Below are 14,435 nucleotides of genomic sequence, written 5' to 3'. Positions count from 1 at the left end.
TTATTAGCCAGGTGGTTTTCTTTTATGAAGGCCAGTGTCAGGTCAAAAATCAGTTAGAAAACTCTTGAGGAGCTCAATAACAACTCTCAGCTACAGTTCTTCTATTGTTCTGTGATTTTTTTTTTTTTTTTTTTTTAACAACAGTAGATTAGGTACAATGCTTTTTGTCAAAATCTCTATCTGAACAGTCTCTGGCTTCATGCTTTGAATTTCATACCTGGGTCATTATGAAAAGAAAAGCCACCGTATGATTTGATATTTCACTTCATGACACTATAGCAGTTTCTTTGTTAAGTTACAGTCTTCATTTTAAGTCTTCCATAGTAGCTTGTAACTCTCCGTCTGAAATTCTCCACAGGCTGTCTTCTGTCTTGCAACAGTAAGTTTTGCTCGCATTTCAGTAGCAGACCCTGAATCAGGAAAAAGAACCAGGAGAAAATACTCTTGTTAGTAAAATAAGCGAGTATAACATTCCCTGCATGAATTAAGTTATGCTGCATAATCTTTTTGTGATTCAGTTCCAGGTTTGTCAGTGTGCCCTTATATGTATTTAGTACTTTTTTTGTTTGTCACCCCCAATCTTGATGTGTAAGATAACGTATTTTACTTAAAGCTGCAGTCTGATTATTATTGTCTTACATGCTCTGTTAATTTTTTTTTCACTTCAAGTCTCTGGCCATAATGGTTGCTACCAGCGAAGGTTCTGTGCGCTACTGGCCCAATCTTGCACATGAAGGTTCCTATACAGACACTTTTACAGACTTTGGAGGCTCTTTGTGCAGTTTCCTGACAGCAGTAAAGGTAATAATAAATGGTATGATTTATGTTAAAACACTGGGTTTATTCCTAATCTAAAAATGGAACAGCATGCTCCACATTACCAGTCCTAAGTCTGCAATAAATGTTGCGAAGGTAACACTGGTTTTCATCACTAGATTCCAAGGATTATGTGAGATATTAATTCTGGTTTTTAGCCGAATTTGAGTTTCATGGATAAAAATGTCATACAAAACTAAGAAAATGAGTCTCTGCCACTGCTAAGTACCAGTCAGATGTTTGTCTTTTTTCTTGACATAAGTGGATGGAAGTCTTGCTGTACAGTTCACTTATATTAGTGTCCTCTAGGATAAGAAGCTGCTGAATAAAAAAGAAAAGGTTACAGTGTGCTTAGTAATCCTCTGAGTTTTAAATGCACATATGGAAGTTCAGTGTTATTTAATTAATAATTAATCATGGGAATATTAAATGTATCAGTGCCTGTGAGGAAGTTATTAGGTATATTTTATTTTAATTTTTTTTCAAAAATTACATTTTAAAATTTAAAAAGTATACTGTAAACTGTATGCTGCACTGATTCAAACATAGAGAATAACGAGGAAAATTCGTTTAAACAGCCTTTTATGTGATAAATGCTTCTTTTTCTTTGGTAGCTCTTAAGTACTAAGAATGCCTTGTGTCTTGTTTAGTGTTTACCCTTAGGAGCTGATGTAAAGACTGTTAACTGACAATAGAATTTTTTCAGGAATGTGATTTTTATTTTTTTAATGTAGATGCTTTTTCTTTTTGTTAGGGAGGAAGCTTTATTTTGTCATCTTCCAGAGGTCAGCTAGTCCGGTTGATACCTGATAGTTCTGGCAAGATTCATCAGCATGCCCTGCCACAGGGTCAGGGCATGTTTTCTGGAATTGGTAGAAAGGTTTCTTCTCTGCTGGGTATATTGTCTCCTGGAAGTGATGCTCTGGTAAGCTTGAAAAACATTCATCTGTTTTAATTTCTCTCTGTGTTTAAGCCTCAGTGTTTAAGAAAGGAAAAAGAAAAGATTTTGGAAGGGTGTATGATGATCAAAAAAAGTAAGACTAAGCTAAGTTATGTTACTTGTATTTCCTTGGAATTTGAAAGACAGAAGCCAAATAAATCTATATACTTTGTAAAGGTGATTGCTGACTTGCTCTTTAAATCAGAATAAAGAAATAATAATACTTCTTGGGGGATATGCAATGATTCCAAGTCCTGTTTTTTTAGGGGTAGCTTCATTACGACTTGAAGAAATTAACAGCAACCTTTTCTGATTTAGAGTTGCCAAGAGTTGATTGTTGCATTGAGTTTTGTCAGTGAACTCCTCAGAAGTTGGCAGAAAGTAGGAGAAATGTACTTAGTATAGATGTTGTTATATCTATAAAATAAGACTTCTCTTGGAAGTTATCATAATACTCATCTTGATTGTAACTTGTGTGCATTGCCCAAGGAAGTGATGATTTTTTTTTTTTGTGGACTGAGAGTGGTTTAGATTATTGTGTCCAAATATTAAGGCTTTGCTTTAACCTTTTTAGCTTTTTTTTTTTTTTTTTTTTTAAATACAGATTTCTAGCGTTCTTTGGGATAGAGAGAGATCAAGCTTTTATATGCTAACAAGTTCAAATCTAAACAAATGGGAGATTGATGATTCATCAGAACGTTATATTCTCAGCTGGGATATCAGCAGGATCCTGAAAGAACATATTACAGATGCAATTTGGGTAAGAGTCAGCTCACCTGGAAGGGGTTTGTGTGGTTTTTTTACCTAATAGCCTGTTTATATATAGTTAAAAGACAGATGTATTGGATTTTTAGGGTTCTGAAAGTAACTATGAAGATATCAAAGGAGGAGTAAATATACAGTACATGGATTTGCAACAGAATCGGTAAGGAAGCACACTTGCATCTGGTAAGACCTACATTAATGAGATGAATCTGTTTTCTTGCAAAAACTTCATGTTAGTAGTTACAGTTTAATTTTACCGGAGTGTCACTGTTCATAAAATAAGCAAACTAGATTATTATCCTGTATTTCATGCCATCATTATCTTTTTAACATTATAGATTCTTTACCTGATAGTAATTCCTTTCACTTTTTTTAGTGTCATTTTATCAGGTTTGGGTATTTGTTTTGTCTTGATATCACAAAGTTAACAAATAAGCAACTATAACCTGTTCCAGCAAATGCAGAGGATTCAGTATCTCTTGTACTTAATTTATTCACATAAAATTACACCTCTCTTGCTTCAGTTTTGTACTGCAATATGAACACTGTTAATTAATAGCTTGGAAGAACAAATAGTGCAGTTTTTCTTTCTAAAAAACCTACAAGATTGGAAAATATTTACTTAAGATTGTACTTAGATATCTTTTTTTTTTTTTTTGAGTGGTAGAGTTTCAGCAAGTGAAATATGTAGTAATAATCTCTCTGTTGTTGAATAGTGATGGGCTGGTCATACTTGCTGCAGCATGGCATCCTGGAGATCATCCGTGTCTTGTCTACTACACTCTGATAACAGTAGAAGATAAAGGCTACCAGATGTCCGATGATGTCCTCGTGGAGGTCACACAGTATAACCCATCTTTTCAGGTAAGCTAAAGAAGGCTCTGATAGCCTAAAGGAAAATAAATTCCTCTTGGAAGTATGTATTCGTAATGCTCTGAGGAAAATGTGTACCAGCATCTGTTGAGTTTGATGCTAACTGTATGTCAAGGTCAAGCCTTGCATTTTAAGGTATAAGATTAAAAAGGCACCAAAAATAAAAGTCTGAATATCTGACTCCTGCTGGTTTATCCTAATTTTTGTCCTGTCTGTGGAAGTTTCTAAAGACTAATTTTGTGGTATGCTCTTGCAATCCATTTAGAACAGATCTGAGACTCTGTTGAGACTCTTGTTGCAGGACAAGGAATTAAGACACCTGTGTTTTGGTCCGTGCTGGGAGTCAGGAGGGCATGTTGGTTATCTGTGGAGTACATTGGTTGTTCTGTGTCTTCTGCAAGCATAGACTTGGGCATTACTTTCTTTGGTAAACATCTTCCACTCCTCCCCACCTCTCCCAGCTGCTTGTAATGGCATCTTAAAACTCTAAGGTGGAAGGAGAATGTGGAAACTGTAGAATAATTGATCTGTTTACTTATCTCTCCGTGTGAAATTAACAAGAATATACTATATGGAAGGAAAAAAACCCTCAGAATCTAAAGTTTTAGGGAAAAAAAAAAGGTGATTTTGTTTGGGGCTTTAGATTGTAAGGTACATCCATATCTCATTGTTAAAAATTAGAACAAATTCAGGCAGCTTGGATCAGCATTTAAAATTTTAGGTGATTGTTTTAAGGTATTGATTATATATGTGATACTGTTCGTATTTAACACTTTCAGTCAGAAGATGAGGTGTTGTGCTGTCTGGTAGTCCCAGATTACTTCAGCCATGCTGCTTACCTTTATAAGGAAGACGAAGTGTTTGCTTGTTCCACTGGAACTGGAAGAATTTCTTTACCACAGGAGAAAATCATATTTGGCATACAAGGTAACTTGCTAGGGAGGGGGATCACATTTTGTTGATACCTTCTAATTGAATGTTTTTTACAGTATTTATATTTCTCAGAGAGCAAGATCACATTTATGGTCCTTTATTAAATGTTTCAAGTTGGGAATTTCCCTTGTATGTGAGGAGAAAGTGCTGATGCGACATCCAATATTGTTACTCTACCATGTTTCAAATGAAAATAAAGTAGATCCCCATTCTTAGTATACTAAAGGATGGGGGAGTTGTTTATGGGACTTTTACTTCCCCCATCTCCCCACCCCCAGCCCCCATTATTCACTGTGAGGGTTTGGGTTTTTTTCCTTGAAGGTAACTTTGTGGAGAGGCTCAGCCTAAAATTCACAGTAGGTGTCTGTATCAGATGTCTCTAAGTGTGTCATCCTTGACCTTCAAAGGTGCTTTCAAGTAGGACAGGCACATCAGTCCCTATGTAGAATTTGAATTTTTTTTCAGTTGTCTTCTTTTTTAACATTAGCAGTATCTGGAAGTCATCTTCAGTAGCAAATAGTTCCACAGTTTCTACATGTCAGGTGCAATTGTCAGTTACTGTTGGTTGGCTGATGACAAAAGTTAATAATTGTGTATGAAACTGTTACATTTTTTTTCTTAATTCAAGTGTTGTTTATATGCTTGTGTCTTTTTTTTCCCCTCCTCTCATCTTAGGAGATAGCATTTTAGGAGCAGGTTCCTGTAATAGCCTACCCATCTTCTTTGCCAAAAAAAGTGGACTTCTCACTATCTTATCCAGAGAAAACATTTCTGTGCTTCCTGAAGACCTTGAAGATGCCCTGTCCTCTTCTATTGCTGGACCAAGAAGTGAGGTAATGGTATTTGCTTGACTGGTTGAAAACAGCCTAGAAATGAAATGTTTTTCTGTCACTTTTGAATTTTCACTATGAAAATTCAATGTTTGAGTTTCAAAGGTTTTTTCAAAATAGAAACTCAAACATCTGTAACAAAGGCAGTTTCGAAACCCAAGAATTTTTACATCATCTGCCAGCTTGGGTAACTTTTTTGTTTTCCTTTGTTTTGAAGTTGAAATTTCTATGAAATTTATATTTTTTTCACATAGCTATATTGCTGTCTGTCACTAGGCCTGATAGAACACTAATGCAGAGACTCAGATGATGTTCTCACTTTTTGATCAGGATGGTTTCTTCAGGCTTTTGTGTCTATTCCTTTGTGTGTATGAGAGACACCTTTTTCTAATCATGCTGTGGAAAACGTGGGAGGCTAAGCTGAGAAGGGCTACATAGTGGCCGAATATTGTTTATTCCCTGTTTTATATATATGTTAACATAATCTTAATAAAAAATCATGACAGTGTTTTTATTGGTGTTTTGTGCAATATGCATTTATTAAGCTCTTGCTTACATCAAATGTGTTATGTTTAAAATGTATGTGGAATTTGTTGCCAAGTTGTCCCTGGAATGGGAGGGAAGAACAGAGAAGTTGTTACAGTATAAGTTAGAGAATATTTGCATGGGGTAATAGTGAGTTTCAATCCTTATTCCAATTAAACCACATTTAAAATCATACTAGTTATTATTAACTAGCATTTTAGTGGAAGACTTTTGTGTGATTGCTCAGATAGAACTGTATTTCTTTTAATGAACTAATCTCTAGTTAGGTTTGTCTGCACTTAGACTGTTATTGTGGATGACAGTACCTTTTAAATTCTGTCAGAAATGGTGGGTTTGAATGTTAAAATAATTATCATAAAAAAATCTGACTGGTGGAATAGATTGGTGAAAGTTTCTTTGCAATTGGTGAGAATGTTGGTCAAACCTCTGTGTGGCTTTCCTTGTAATATGTCTTGGAGGCCTGTGTTTGACTTAAACACTATTGCTTCCAGGTGGAAACAGTTTCATTTATTTATTTATTTGAATCCGTGTTGTTACTACTTAGAAAAATTGTTTTCATTTCATAATGAAGATTAATATTTGTCTTTCAGCTGAAGTTTTACTTTGCATTTTCAGAGTCCTGCATTTGACAGCACCAGTAGGCTAGAAGTTATAGCTCAAGAAGATAAGACTAAATTACTGAAAGCTGCTTTTCTACAGTACTGCAGGTAGAAATTGCACTTGGTTTTTGAGATTTTTTTTTTGTTATTTTTGAAAGCACTCTGATACTTCAGTAGATTGTAAAGAAAATCTTGTGCTCTTTTAATTATAGATGTTTTAATGACACACGTCTTCATTAGGAAACTGTTAAATACATCTTGTGCACTTGTGAAGAAGTGATACATGTTACAAAGGAGCAGACTTTTCTAATTGCAATGACTTTTCACTTATTCTGTGTAAATTCTATGGGTACATTAGTGCCAGTGAAACAACTTTCAACTTTGCATTTTGCGTTCTTTATTCTTTAGTAAGTGGTGTTTTCTTGTTAAAAAACCTTTCGTTTTCATCCTCGTTTTTTATTTGTGTAGCTGTTTTCAGTAACACTTTTGAAGTTGCTTGTTTACTTATTTATGTGACCTTGAAGATTAACTAGCATGGCAGACTTTGGGCAGGATGATACCTTCTTTAGATTGAATGATATGAGGAATGGATGGAAATATACTGTCAACCATCCTGATTAAAGAATTGGACTTTGGGGAGGCATGCAATGCCTCTGAAAGGTTTGAGGTTGCGGTGAGTCATGTGAACAGAGGAGGAAAAGGAGAGAGAAGAAGATAAAGAGGTCTGTAAACTTGGATTAATTATATTTAGAGGGAATTTTTTCAATATATATTTATTAAAAAAACCAACAAAACACACAACCCGCAAACCCTCTTAGGACTAATCTCCTTAAAGAGTCTTAAAACTTGGAAAGAACAGATTTAAGATAACAGGAGGAGGGAGTGCTTTTGAAATAGAGGTAATGTGAGGTAAAAGATAATGAAGGGGTTTAGATGCATAGAACAAAGGATACCAATGCAAGATCTGTAAGCAGGCACAGAATTTAGACAAAATCTGCATGTATTCATAAGTGTGAATAAACAGCTGCTGAAGATGGCTATAGGGGCCTGGAGTAGCTAAGGCCTGAGAGCCTTTCAAACACAAAGGTTGATGTCAGTGAGGATGTGAACAAGGGGGTTGGAAACAGAAGAAATTGGGAAGTAGTGAGGAAAACAATGTGATACAGTATGAAAGTTCAATGTTATTTTGATTAAAGTCTGGGTTAGAATTATAAAACTAGAAGAAAATAAGAATTGTATGTGTTTAGTATTTATTCTGATTTTTTTTCCAAAGAAACCCAGTATGGTAAAATGAGTAGAGCAGCCTCCCACAGAACAGACGTAGCAATGCCCTGTCCAGGTAGGCAGTGCATTGATGCAGAGCAAATAATGGGAGGTTGTGCAGCCAGTGGAAGTGTAAAGTCCACTAGCTGTGCAGCAAGCACAGGCAGCTTCACAGACCTAGTGATCTTTATAGGGGATGGGAAGTTCTGTGGAAAGAGCGAGCTGACCCCTTTTGATGGCACATCATGGTTTGAAGGAGGTAATAAAGTACCATTATAATTTCCTTAGAAACAAGTCCTGCAGGGTAGTAAAGATGAGACTTTCTTCTTTAGTAGAAGATTGAGTATATTCCAGTTTTTAATTGTATTCTTTGCTTTATTTTACCTTTGTGTGATTTCTGGATGCACTGCTGTTTTTTCTTTTTTATTTCAAGACACCTTGGTCATGTAAGTGTTTAAACTGAAAGTTTCATGAAAAATATAAGTATTGCCAATATTGGAATCCCTTCTCCGTCAGAACACTTCTACTTGTTAGTTGCAAAATCAAATCTGTGGGTTTTCTGTGTATATTGCACACTTCTTACACTGAATTCTTCAGTACAGATTCAAATCTTGGAGGTTTAAGATTTGGATGCTTCTTGCTCTTCTACTTCCTGACGTGAATAAAACAAGATTATTTGAAATTATAGAAAATAAAAATAATACATTATATTTGCTGAAGCATTTTTTATAAGCTTTACTTTATTGCCATTAGTGGGAGGGATTATGTCCTCTTGAGAGAATTTTAAAGCAAGCAATAGAAATTTCATGACTTAGCTACCACAGACATCCAGGCTTAGCTCTGTATGGTGAGTTTTTTCTCTTAAATAGTAATAATAGGAATAGTGGAATAAAATGTGACTTGAAAACACTTCCTGGCTTGTGCTTTTTTGTTTTATAGGTCATGTAGTCTACTTGCTGTAAAAGAATCGAAATACCTTTTATCTGTAGAATCAGAATGAGTACGAAAATGCTTGAATCTAAAGCGCTTCACTAAAAGCCTGTTAGAAAATCCTAACTGAGAGGCTCTTTCTACTATAATCCTGTCTAATCTAATTTTATTTCATGTACTTTGTGTTTCATTTTTTTCAGAAAAGATATAGTCAATGCACAAAGCATGGTAGTTGAGGTCTTTCCAAGTAATGCGGATCTGGATTCTGACACTGAGCTGGATAGGGCAGTGACTCAGATCAGTGTGGACTTAATGGATGACTACCCTGCCTCTGATCCCAGATGGGCTGAATCTGTACCTGAAGGTAACTGCAGTGTGTTGTTCTGGAGGTTTTCCTTTTTCTTTTTTTTTTTTTTTTTTTCTGAAATAATATCTCCAATATTCCAGATAAAATTATGATTTAAGCTTTGCAAAAAAGACATAGGTGTCCCTTGCCCTCTGCCACCACTAGATACATTTCCAGAAAGGCTTAAAGATGCATCTTATGAGACTGCCAGATAAGCTTACAGTCTAATGTGGTTAGTTCTTGACCTCATATAGTAAACACAAACAGCAAGGAAAACATATTTCTGAGAAGGGTACTCTGTGCAGAGAACAGGTGGTGTCACTTAAGTGTTTCTGTGGTTCCTTGTATGGTTTTAAATTATTTTCAAAAAAATATATATGTTAAGAGGAAGAGCTTATTTGTTCATTCTTAGCCTTTTGTCAGTGTGACTGCACAGCTTCTGGTCGGCATGGATCCTGGGTAGAGTGAGCTCGTATCCCTCTGGGACAGTGGTATTTATGTCTGCCTGAAAGAGGACTAGAGAAATTAATTTAGGAGTATTTGTGGTGCATAAAGGATTAAAGCAGACATGGTTTCATCAAGAATCTTGTTTGTTCATACTTCCCTGTCTTTTACAGACAGTGTTCATCTGAAAGTGGCCCCAGCACCTCTGGGCAGTAGTTGCTAGTTACAGAGCAGAGGCTTAGTTTGAAAGTTCATGTAAATAGTTACAGTTGGATGATGCTTCCTGCTGTTGTTTCTGCATTGCAGCCAGTTAGAATTTGTCAGGCATCATATCCTTGGTATTTTCTGAATCAACTTTATTTCAAATTTGGCAGCCTATCTGTGTTTATTCCTGGCTAAAGCCAGAAGTGAAAATTGATGGCTTCTTGGAAACAGTCTTGCTAATTTTGCTCACAGTGATAGTTCTTCCAAGTTTTTTATCTTGATAATCTAAGCACACTTAGAATATACAAAAATTCTGGATGCAAACTCAGTTAGATCTGAATGCCTGTTAACGCTTTAGGTTCTAGTAGCTGTGGTCTAGGGCATAATAAATTTAGCTATAACTAATCCACAGTGAAGATAAAACTTTGAATCTGAATCTTACTAGAACTAGAGTAAGCTGATGAGGTTCTATTTTAGCAGCATAATTAATTGAGTACTTAAGAACAGTACTGATCTAAAGATACTTTATTTCTTCTAAAAGCTTTACTTCAGCTATATATTGATACATATAGATGTACATATAAACAGAGTTGAAAAAAACACATTACAAATAGCATGGTAAGCAGTCTATAAATGTGTGTGCTTATACTTTAAAAAGTACCAGTGTGGTAACACTGTAAAAATTTATAGAAATAACTTTACCTCAGAGGCAAAAAACATAGTTACCCAGAAATGAAGATACCAAGTACTCTAATCTAAGATTCTTCTCTTTCCAGAAGCAGCTGGTTTCAGCAACACATCTCTCATTCTCCTTCATCAGCTAGAGGATAAGACAAAAGCACATTCCTTTTTCATTGAGTTTCTTCATCAGGTAGTTTCTACTGTTCTTTTTGTATCAGCACAGAGAGATTATTATTTTGTCTTAAAGTAGTTCATCTAGAACACTGTTTGAAGTGCATGTGGTGTTTTGTTGTGTTTTTTTTTAACGAAAGGTTGGTGTATTTGAACGTCTGGGCAGTTTTCCGGTGCGAGGGATGCCGATGGCAACTCGACTTCTGCTCTGTGAGCACGCAGAGAAACTGGCAGCAGCTATTGTTCTCAAGAATCACCACTCCAGGCTGCCTGATCTAGTGAATGCTGCTATACTGATCGCATTAAACAAGAGAGAGTGTGACGTTCCACCAAGTCTTACCCCTGCTGATGTGTTCTTTAGAGAGGTAAGAAACCTGTCGTTTCTGAATTATTGTGTAGCATTGCATGTAGTAAACACTGCAGTGCTTTAATGTATACTTTGAAGCTTTTCCCTGTAAAAATTAATTCAGTTTTACACAATTACCCTTTAAATTGGAATGGTGTGGTAGTACTTCCTTCAGTTTAGTCCGTCTACTTTATTGTGTCTGCAGCTGAAACATCAAATTCTGACAAATTTCATATAGTAGAAGTAAAGTTGTTTTAATTTCTGACTGCCCAACATGGATAAACAAGGAAAAAGACAAGTGATATTCTCTGACACATAAGGAGATGTATGCTGAGTTACAATTTTTAAGGAGTGGACTGAAGAGTATGAAGCTTTCCACACAGAGCTGCTTTGATGAGCTGTCCTTTGATGGAATTTTATCAATATAGTCTCTCATAATTTTTGTCCTCTCTAACATTAGTCAAGCTAAGCTGGTTCTCAGTTTATGCTGCGTTCCAGTCAAACGCTCTGTCTTTATTTCTTTCTTCCTTCTTGAGAAGAACTATGCACAAAACATTTATTCTTAGGAAGTTTTTTCCTTGTTGAGGACAGTAGTTGCTAATGGAGAAAAATAAATATGAAAGAAAATAGAAATAATAGTTTAATGCTATCAAGTATACTTTATCTAACAGAGATTCTGCTGCCAGATATTTCAGAATATGATGGAGGGATATGTTTAATGAAAGTGTATGGACTTGCCTTCGAAAAATGAGGTTCTTTTTTCTTTCCAGATTTAAGTCCAGAAGGAAGGCATTTTTTGTAATCTTAAGTATTGTATGAAACATAAGCTGGTGATTTCATTGTCCATTAGAGTAGTTGATACCTTTTAATATTTTTGGCTATTTATGTGGTTTCTACTAACATGTTTGTTTTTCAATACAGCTCTTAGCTTGGCTTTCAGATATCCGCTGATAATGGACATGTTTGTGTTCAGTGCGATTTTTCTTTCTGTCTTTAAGGTGTCCCAGATAGATTCCATCTTTGAATGCTTGTTAGAAGAGGAGGAACAAATCCTGAAAGACATGCCTATGGAATCAATAGAGTGGGCCCAGATAGTTGTAAATGTGAACAACATCATTAAGGTATAGAACTGCATTAACTGATATGCTTGTGGGAGGGGAAGATAAACACTGAATAACACAGAACAAGCTGAATGCAGCCTGTCTAAGTTACTGACATGAGAACAAAAGTGAATGCACTTTTCACATGTCCAAATACATTAGGAAGGAAAAGATAGCCTTGTGCAGAATTAGCAGCGTTCTTTTTCCTCCTGAGCCACGGGTAAAGAGAATTTGAGAAGTTGCATCTTTATTGGAAGTTGTGAAATCATGAATATGTAGCAAAAAGTGAAGATCTTGTGCTTGAGCACTGAGGTTTCTTACTCAGTCAGTATGTGTTCTTCTGTACAGCTGAGGAAGTACAGAAAGTACTCACCTTGAATATTGTGTGCAGTTTTGGGCACCACAATATAAGAAAGATATTAAGCCATTAGAGAGTGTCCAAAGGAGGGCAACAAAGATGCTGAAAGGCCTTGAGGGGAAGCCACATGAGGAGCAGCTGAGGTCAATTGATCTGTTCAACCTGGAGAAGAGGAGACCTCATTGCAGTTTAACAACTTCACCTGAGGGGAAGAGGAGGGGCAAGCACTGATCTCTTCTCTGTGGTGACCAGTGACAGGACCCAAGGGAGCGGCCTGAGGTTGTGTCAGGGGAGGTTTAAGTTGGATATTAGAAAAAGGTTCTTCACCCAGAGGGTGGTTGGGCACTGGAACAGGCTCCTCAGGGAAGTGGTCACAACACCAAGACTGACTGAGTTCAGGAAGCATCTCGATGATACTCTTAGGCATGTGGTGTGACTCTTGGGGATAGTCCTGACCAGAGCTAGAAGTTGGACTCGAGTGATCCTTATGGGTCCCTTCCAACTCGGGATATTCTGTGGGAAGAATGGGGATATTAAAAGAACATTTCAGAATTATAAAAAACAACAACTATTATGGTCTGTGTATATGGAGGTAGACTTTAAAATACTTACATGCTTGCCTTTAAATAGGACATGCTACAAGCTGCCTGTCAGTATCGTCAGTCTAGAGCCTCTTTATATAAGACAGGAGAGCTTCCAGAAAGAGAACCTGAATATATTCCATGGACAGGTGAGAAATTATTATTACAAGTTTTTTAATTATCAAAAAAGCTAACCAAAAAGCTGTTTTCATAAGTTTCAGAGCACATGAATTTCAATCTGAATTTTAAACTTCCTGTTAATAGTTGCTACAGGGTTGTTAGTAAGGATAAGAGAAGCTGAGGTTTTAATTCAGGGAATGAAGTGGAATGAATCAATGAACACTTATTTTGTCCTGTATTGATGATAACTTTTTAAAACTTGCATCGGAAATTTGACTACAAAACTACATGTTTGGGAAACAAAACTGATTTTATAATTTTTATAATTATTTTTTTATGCATTGGTTCTGGTTTGCAGATCTGTGGGATACATAACATTAAAATAAATCATAAGATATGATCTACAACTGCTTTAAAAAGACTGATGGTTCTCCATTTCCCTAAGAGTGCTTTGTTTTGATAGTTTAATAACAGGAAAACTATCAGAACAAGTGTTTGCAGAAGCAAGCACTTTCCAGTTGATGCTTAAGCTTCCTTGTGGCCTCTACATGTAAAACACACTTGTTTAGTGCTTCCAAGATAAAAATCTTTTGAAGAGCAGGACCCATGCAACTACTCTGGTCTTATGTTCTGATTACCACATTGAAGTATTTAAATCAGGTTGAAAAAAGTTACCTTTTCCTTCTATATATTCTTCTACTTTGCTGGTATTGGTACTTGACAGCGTAGATCTGTGTAGTTCAGGGGCCATATTTTTGTTTGCCACATCTTGGCCAAATTTAATACATAAAGGTAGATGGGAGTAGGTGTTTTTTGAGGTATTACTTTGATTTTTTTAAATTTTAACATTTATTGGGTTTTTCTCCTTCTATTTTTTTTTTTAATTGTATGTACTAATGTTTTTCTTACACTTCAGCACAGGTCGGTGTGGTGGTAGGGTTACTCTTTTAGCGTTCACTGTGTTGTTTTCCCAAGCGTCCAGTGGCGTTCGTGCAGCAGTCACACGGCAGCACGGAATCATCCTGAAAGTGGTGTATCCCCAGGTGGACAGCAACCTCCGCAGCGTGGTGGCTGAGCAGCTGGTGGCACTGCTGGATTGTTTCCTGGATGGCTACGTTTCCCAGCTCAAGTCTGTGGATCGCCTGGCCGATCAGGAGCGGTATAGCAATCTGGAAATGGAATATGTCCAGAAAAGATCAGAACTCTTGTCTCCTCTCCGTAAGTGCTGGCTGCTTTCTTTAATGCAAGGATTAAATGGTCCATTCAGTGAGGAAATGATATAACAAGTCTGATATAGAGTAAATGGCCTCTCTGTATGAATTCTGTTTGTTCTACACATTTGTTTTCGGAGTATAAATGACTGTTTTTATGATTTAATGAGATGTTTACAAAATAAAAACAGATTACAGGATTGCATCCAGGATTGCATCCACTGCAGCATAAGAGGTATACACCTCTTGTTAGACGTGTTGCTGCTTGAATTTTTTTCTTTTGCTGACTTGTTATATTTTTCTCGTAGCATTTTATTATGTGTCACTTGGATGAAAATAGTCTATAAATGGATTTTGAAATGTTTATGTTGTTGCAAA

The 14,435-nt window shown here is 36.2% G+C and overlaps 1 protein-coding gene across 1 annotated transcript in view; it reads left to right on the top strand.

Moving 5' to 3' along the window:
- NUP133 (nucleoporin 133) overlaps window positions 1-14,435 on the top strand; it is a 33,601-nt gene that overhangs the window by 4,518 nt on the left and 14,648 nt on the right. Inside the window, exons 5-18 of the mRNA XM_050314297.1 lie at window positions 670-801; window positions 1,571-1,741; window positions 2,361-2,516; window positions 2,611-2,681; window positions 3,238-3,385; window positions 4,174-4,321; window positions 5,003-5,160; window positions 6,319-6,410; window positions 8,696-8,859; window positions 10,266-10,360; window positions 10,482-10,706; window positions 11,686-11,808; window positions 12,776-12,875; window positions 13,822-14,064. Of these exons, the coding sequence (XP_050170254.1) occupies window positions 670-801; window positions 1,571-1,741; window positions 2,361-2,516; window positions 2,611-2,681; window positions 3,238-3,385; window positions 4,174-4,321; window positions 5,003-5,160; window positions 6,319-6,410; window positions 8,696-8,859; window positions 10,266-10,360; window positions 10,482-10,706; window positions 11,686-11,808; window positions 12,776-12,875; window positions 13,822-14,064 (2,026 nt within the window). The remainder of the gene's footprint in view (window positions 1-669; window positions 802-1,570; window positions 1,742-2,360; window positions 2,517-2,610; window positions 2,682-3,237; window positions 3,386-4,173; window positions 4,322-5,002; window positions 5,161-6,318; window positions 6,411-8,695; window positions 8,860-10,265; window positions 10,361-10,481; window positions 10,707-11,685; window positions 11,809-12,775; window positions 12,876-13,821; window positions 14,065-14,435) is intronic.

This window comes from Myiozetetes cayanensis, unplaced genomic scaffold (genome assembly GCF_022539395.1).
Source record: "Myiozetetes cayanensis isolate MyiCay16 unplaced genomic scaffold, myiCay2020 scf2-11, whole genome shotgun sequence".
NCBI classification, from domain to species: Eukaryota; Metazoa; Chordata; class Aves; order Passeriformes; family Tyrannidae; genus Myiozetetes; species Myiozetetes cayanensis.
Note: the sequence above shows the minus strand (reverse complement) of the source record. Positions and strands in the feature narration are given on the sequence as shown.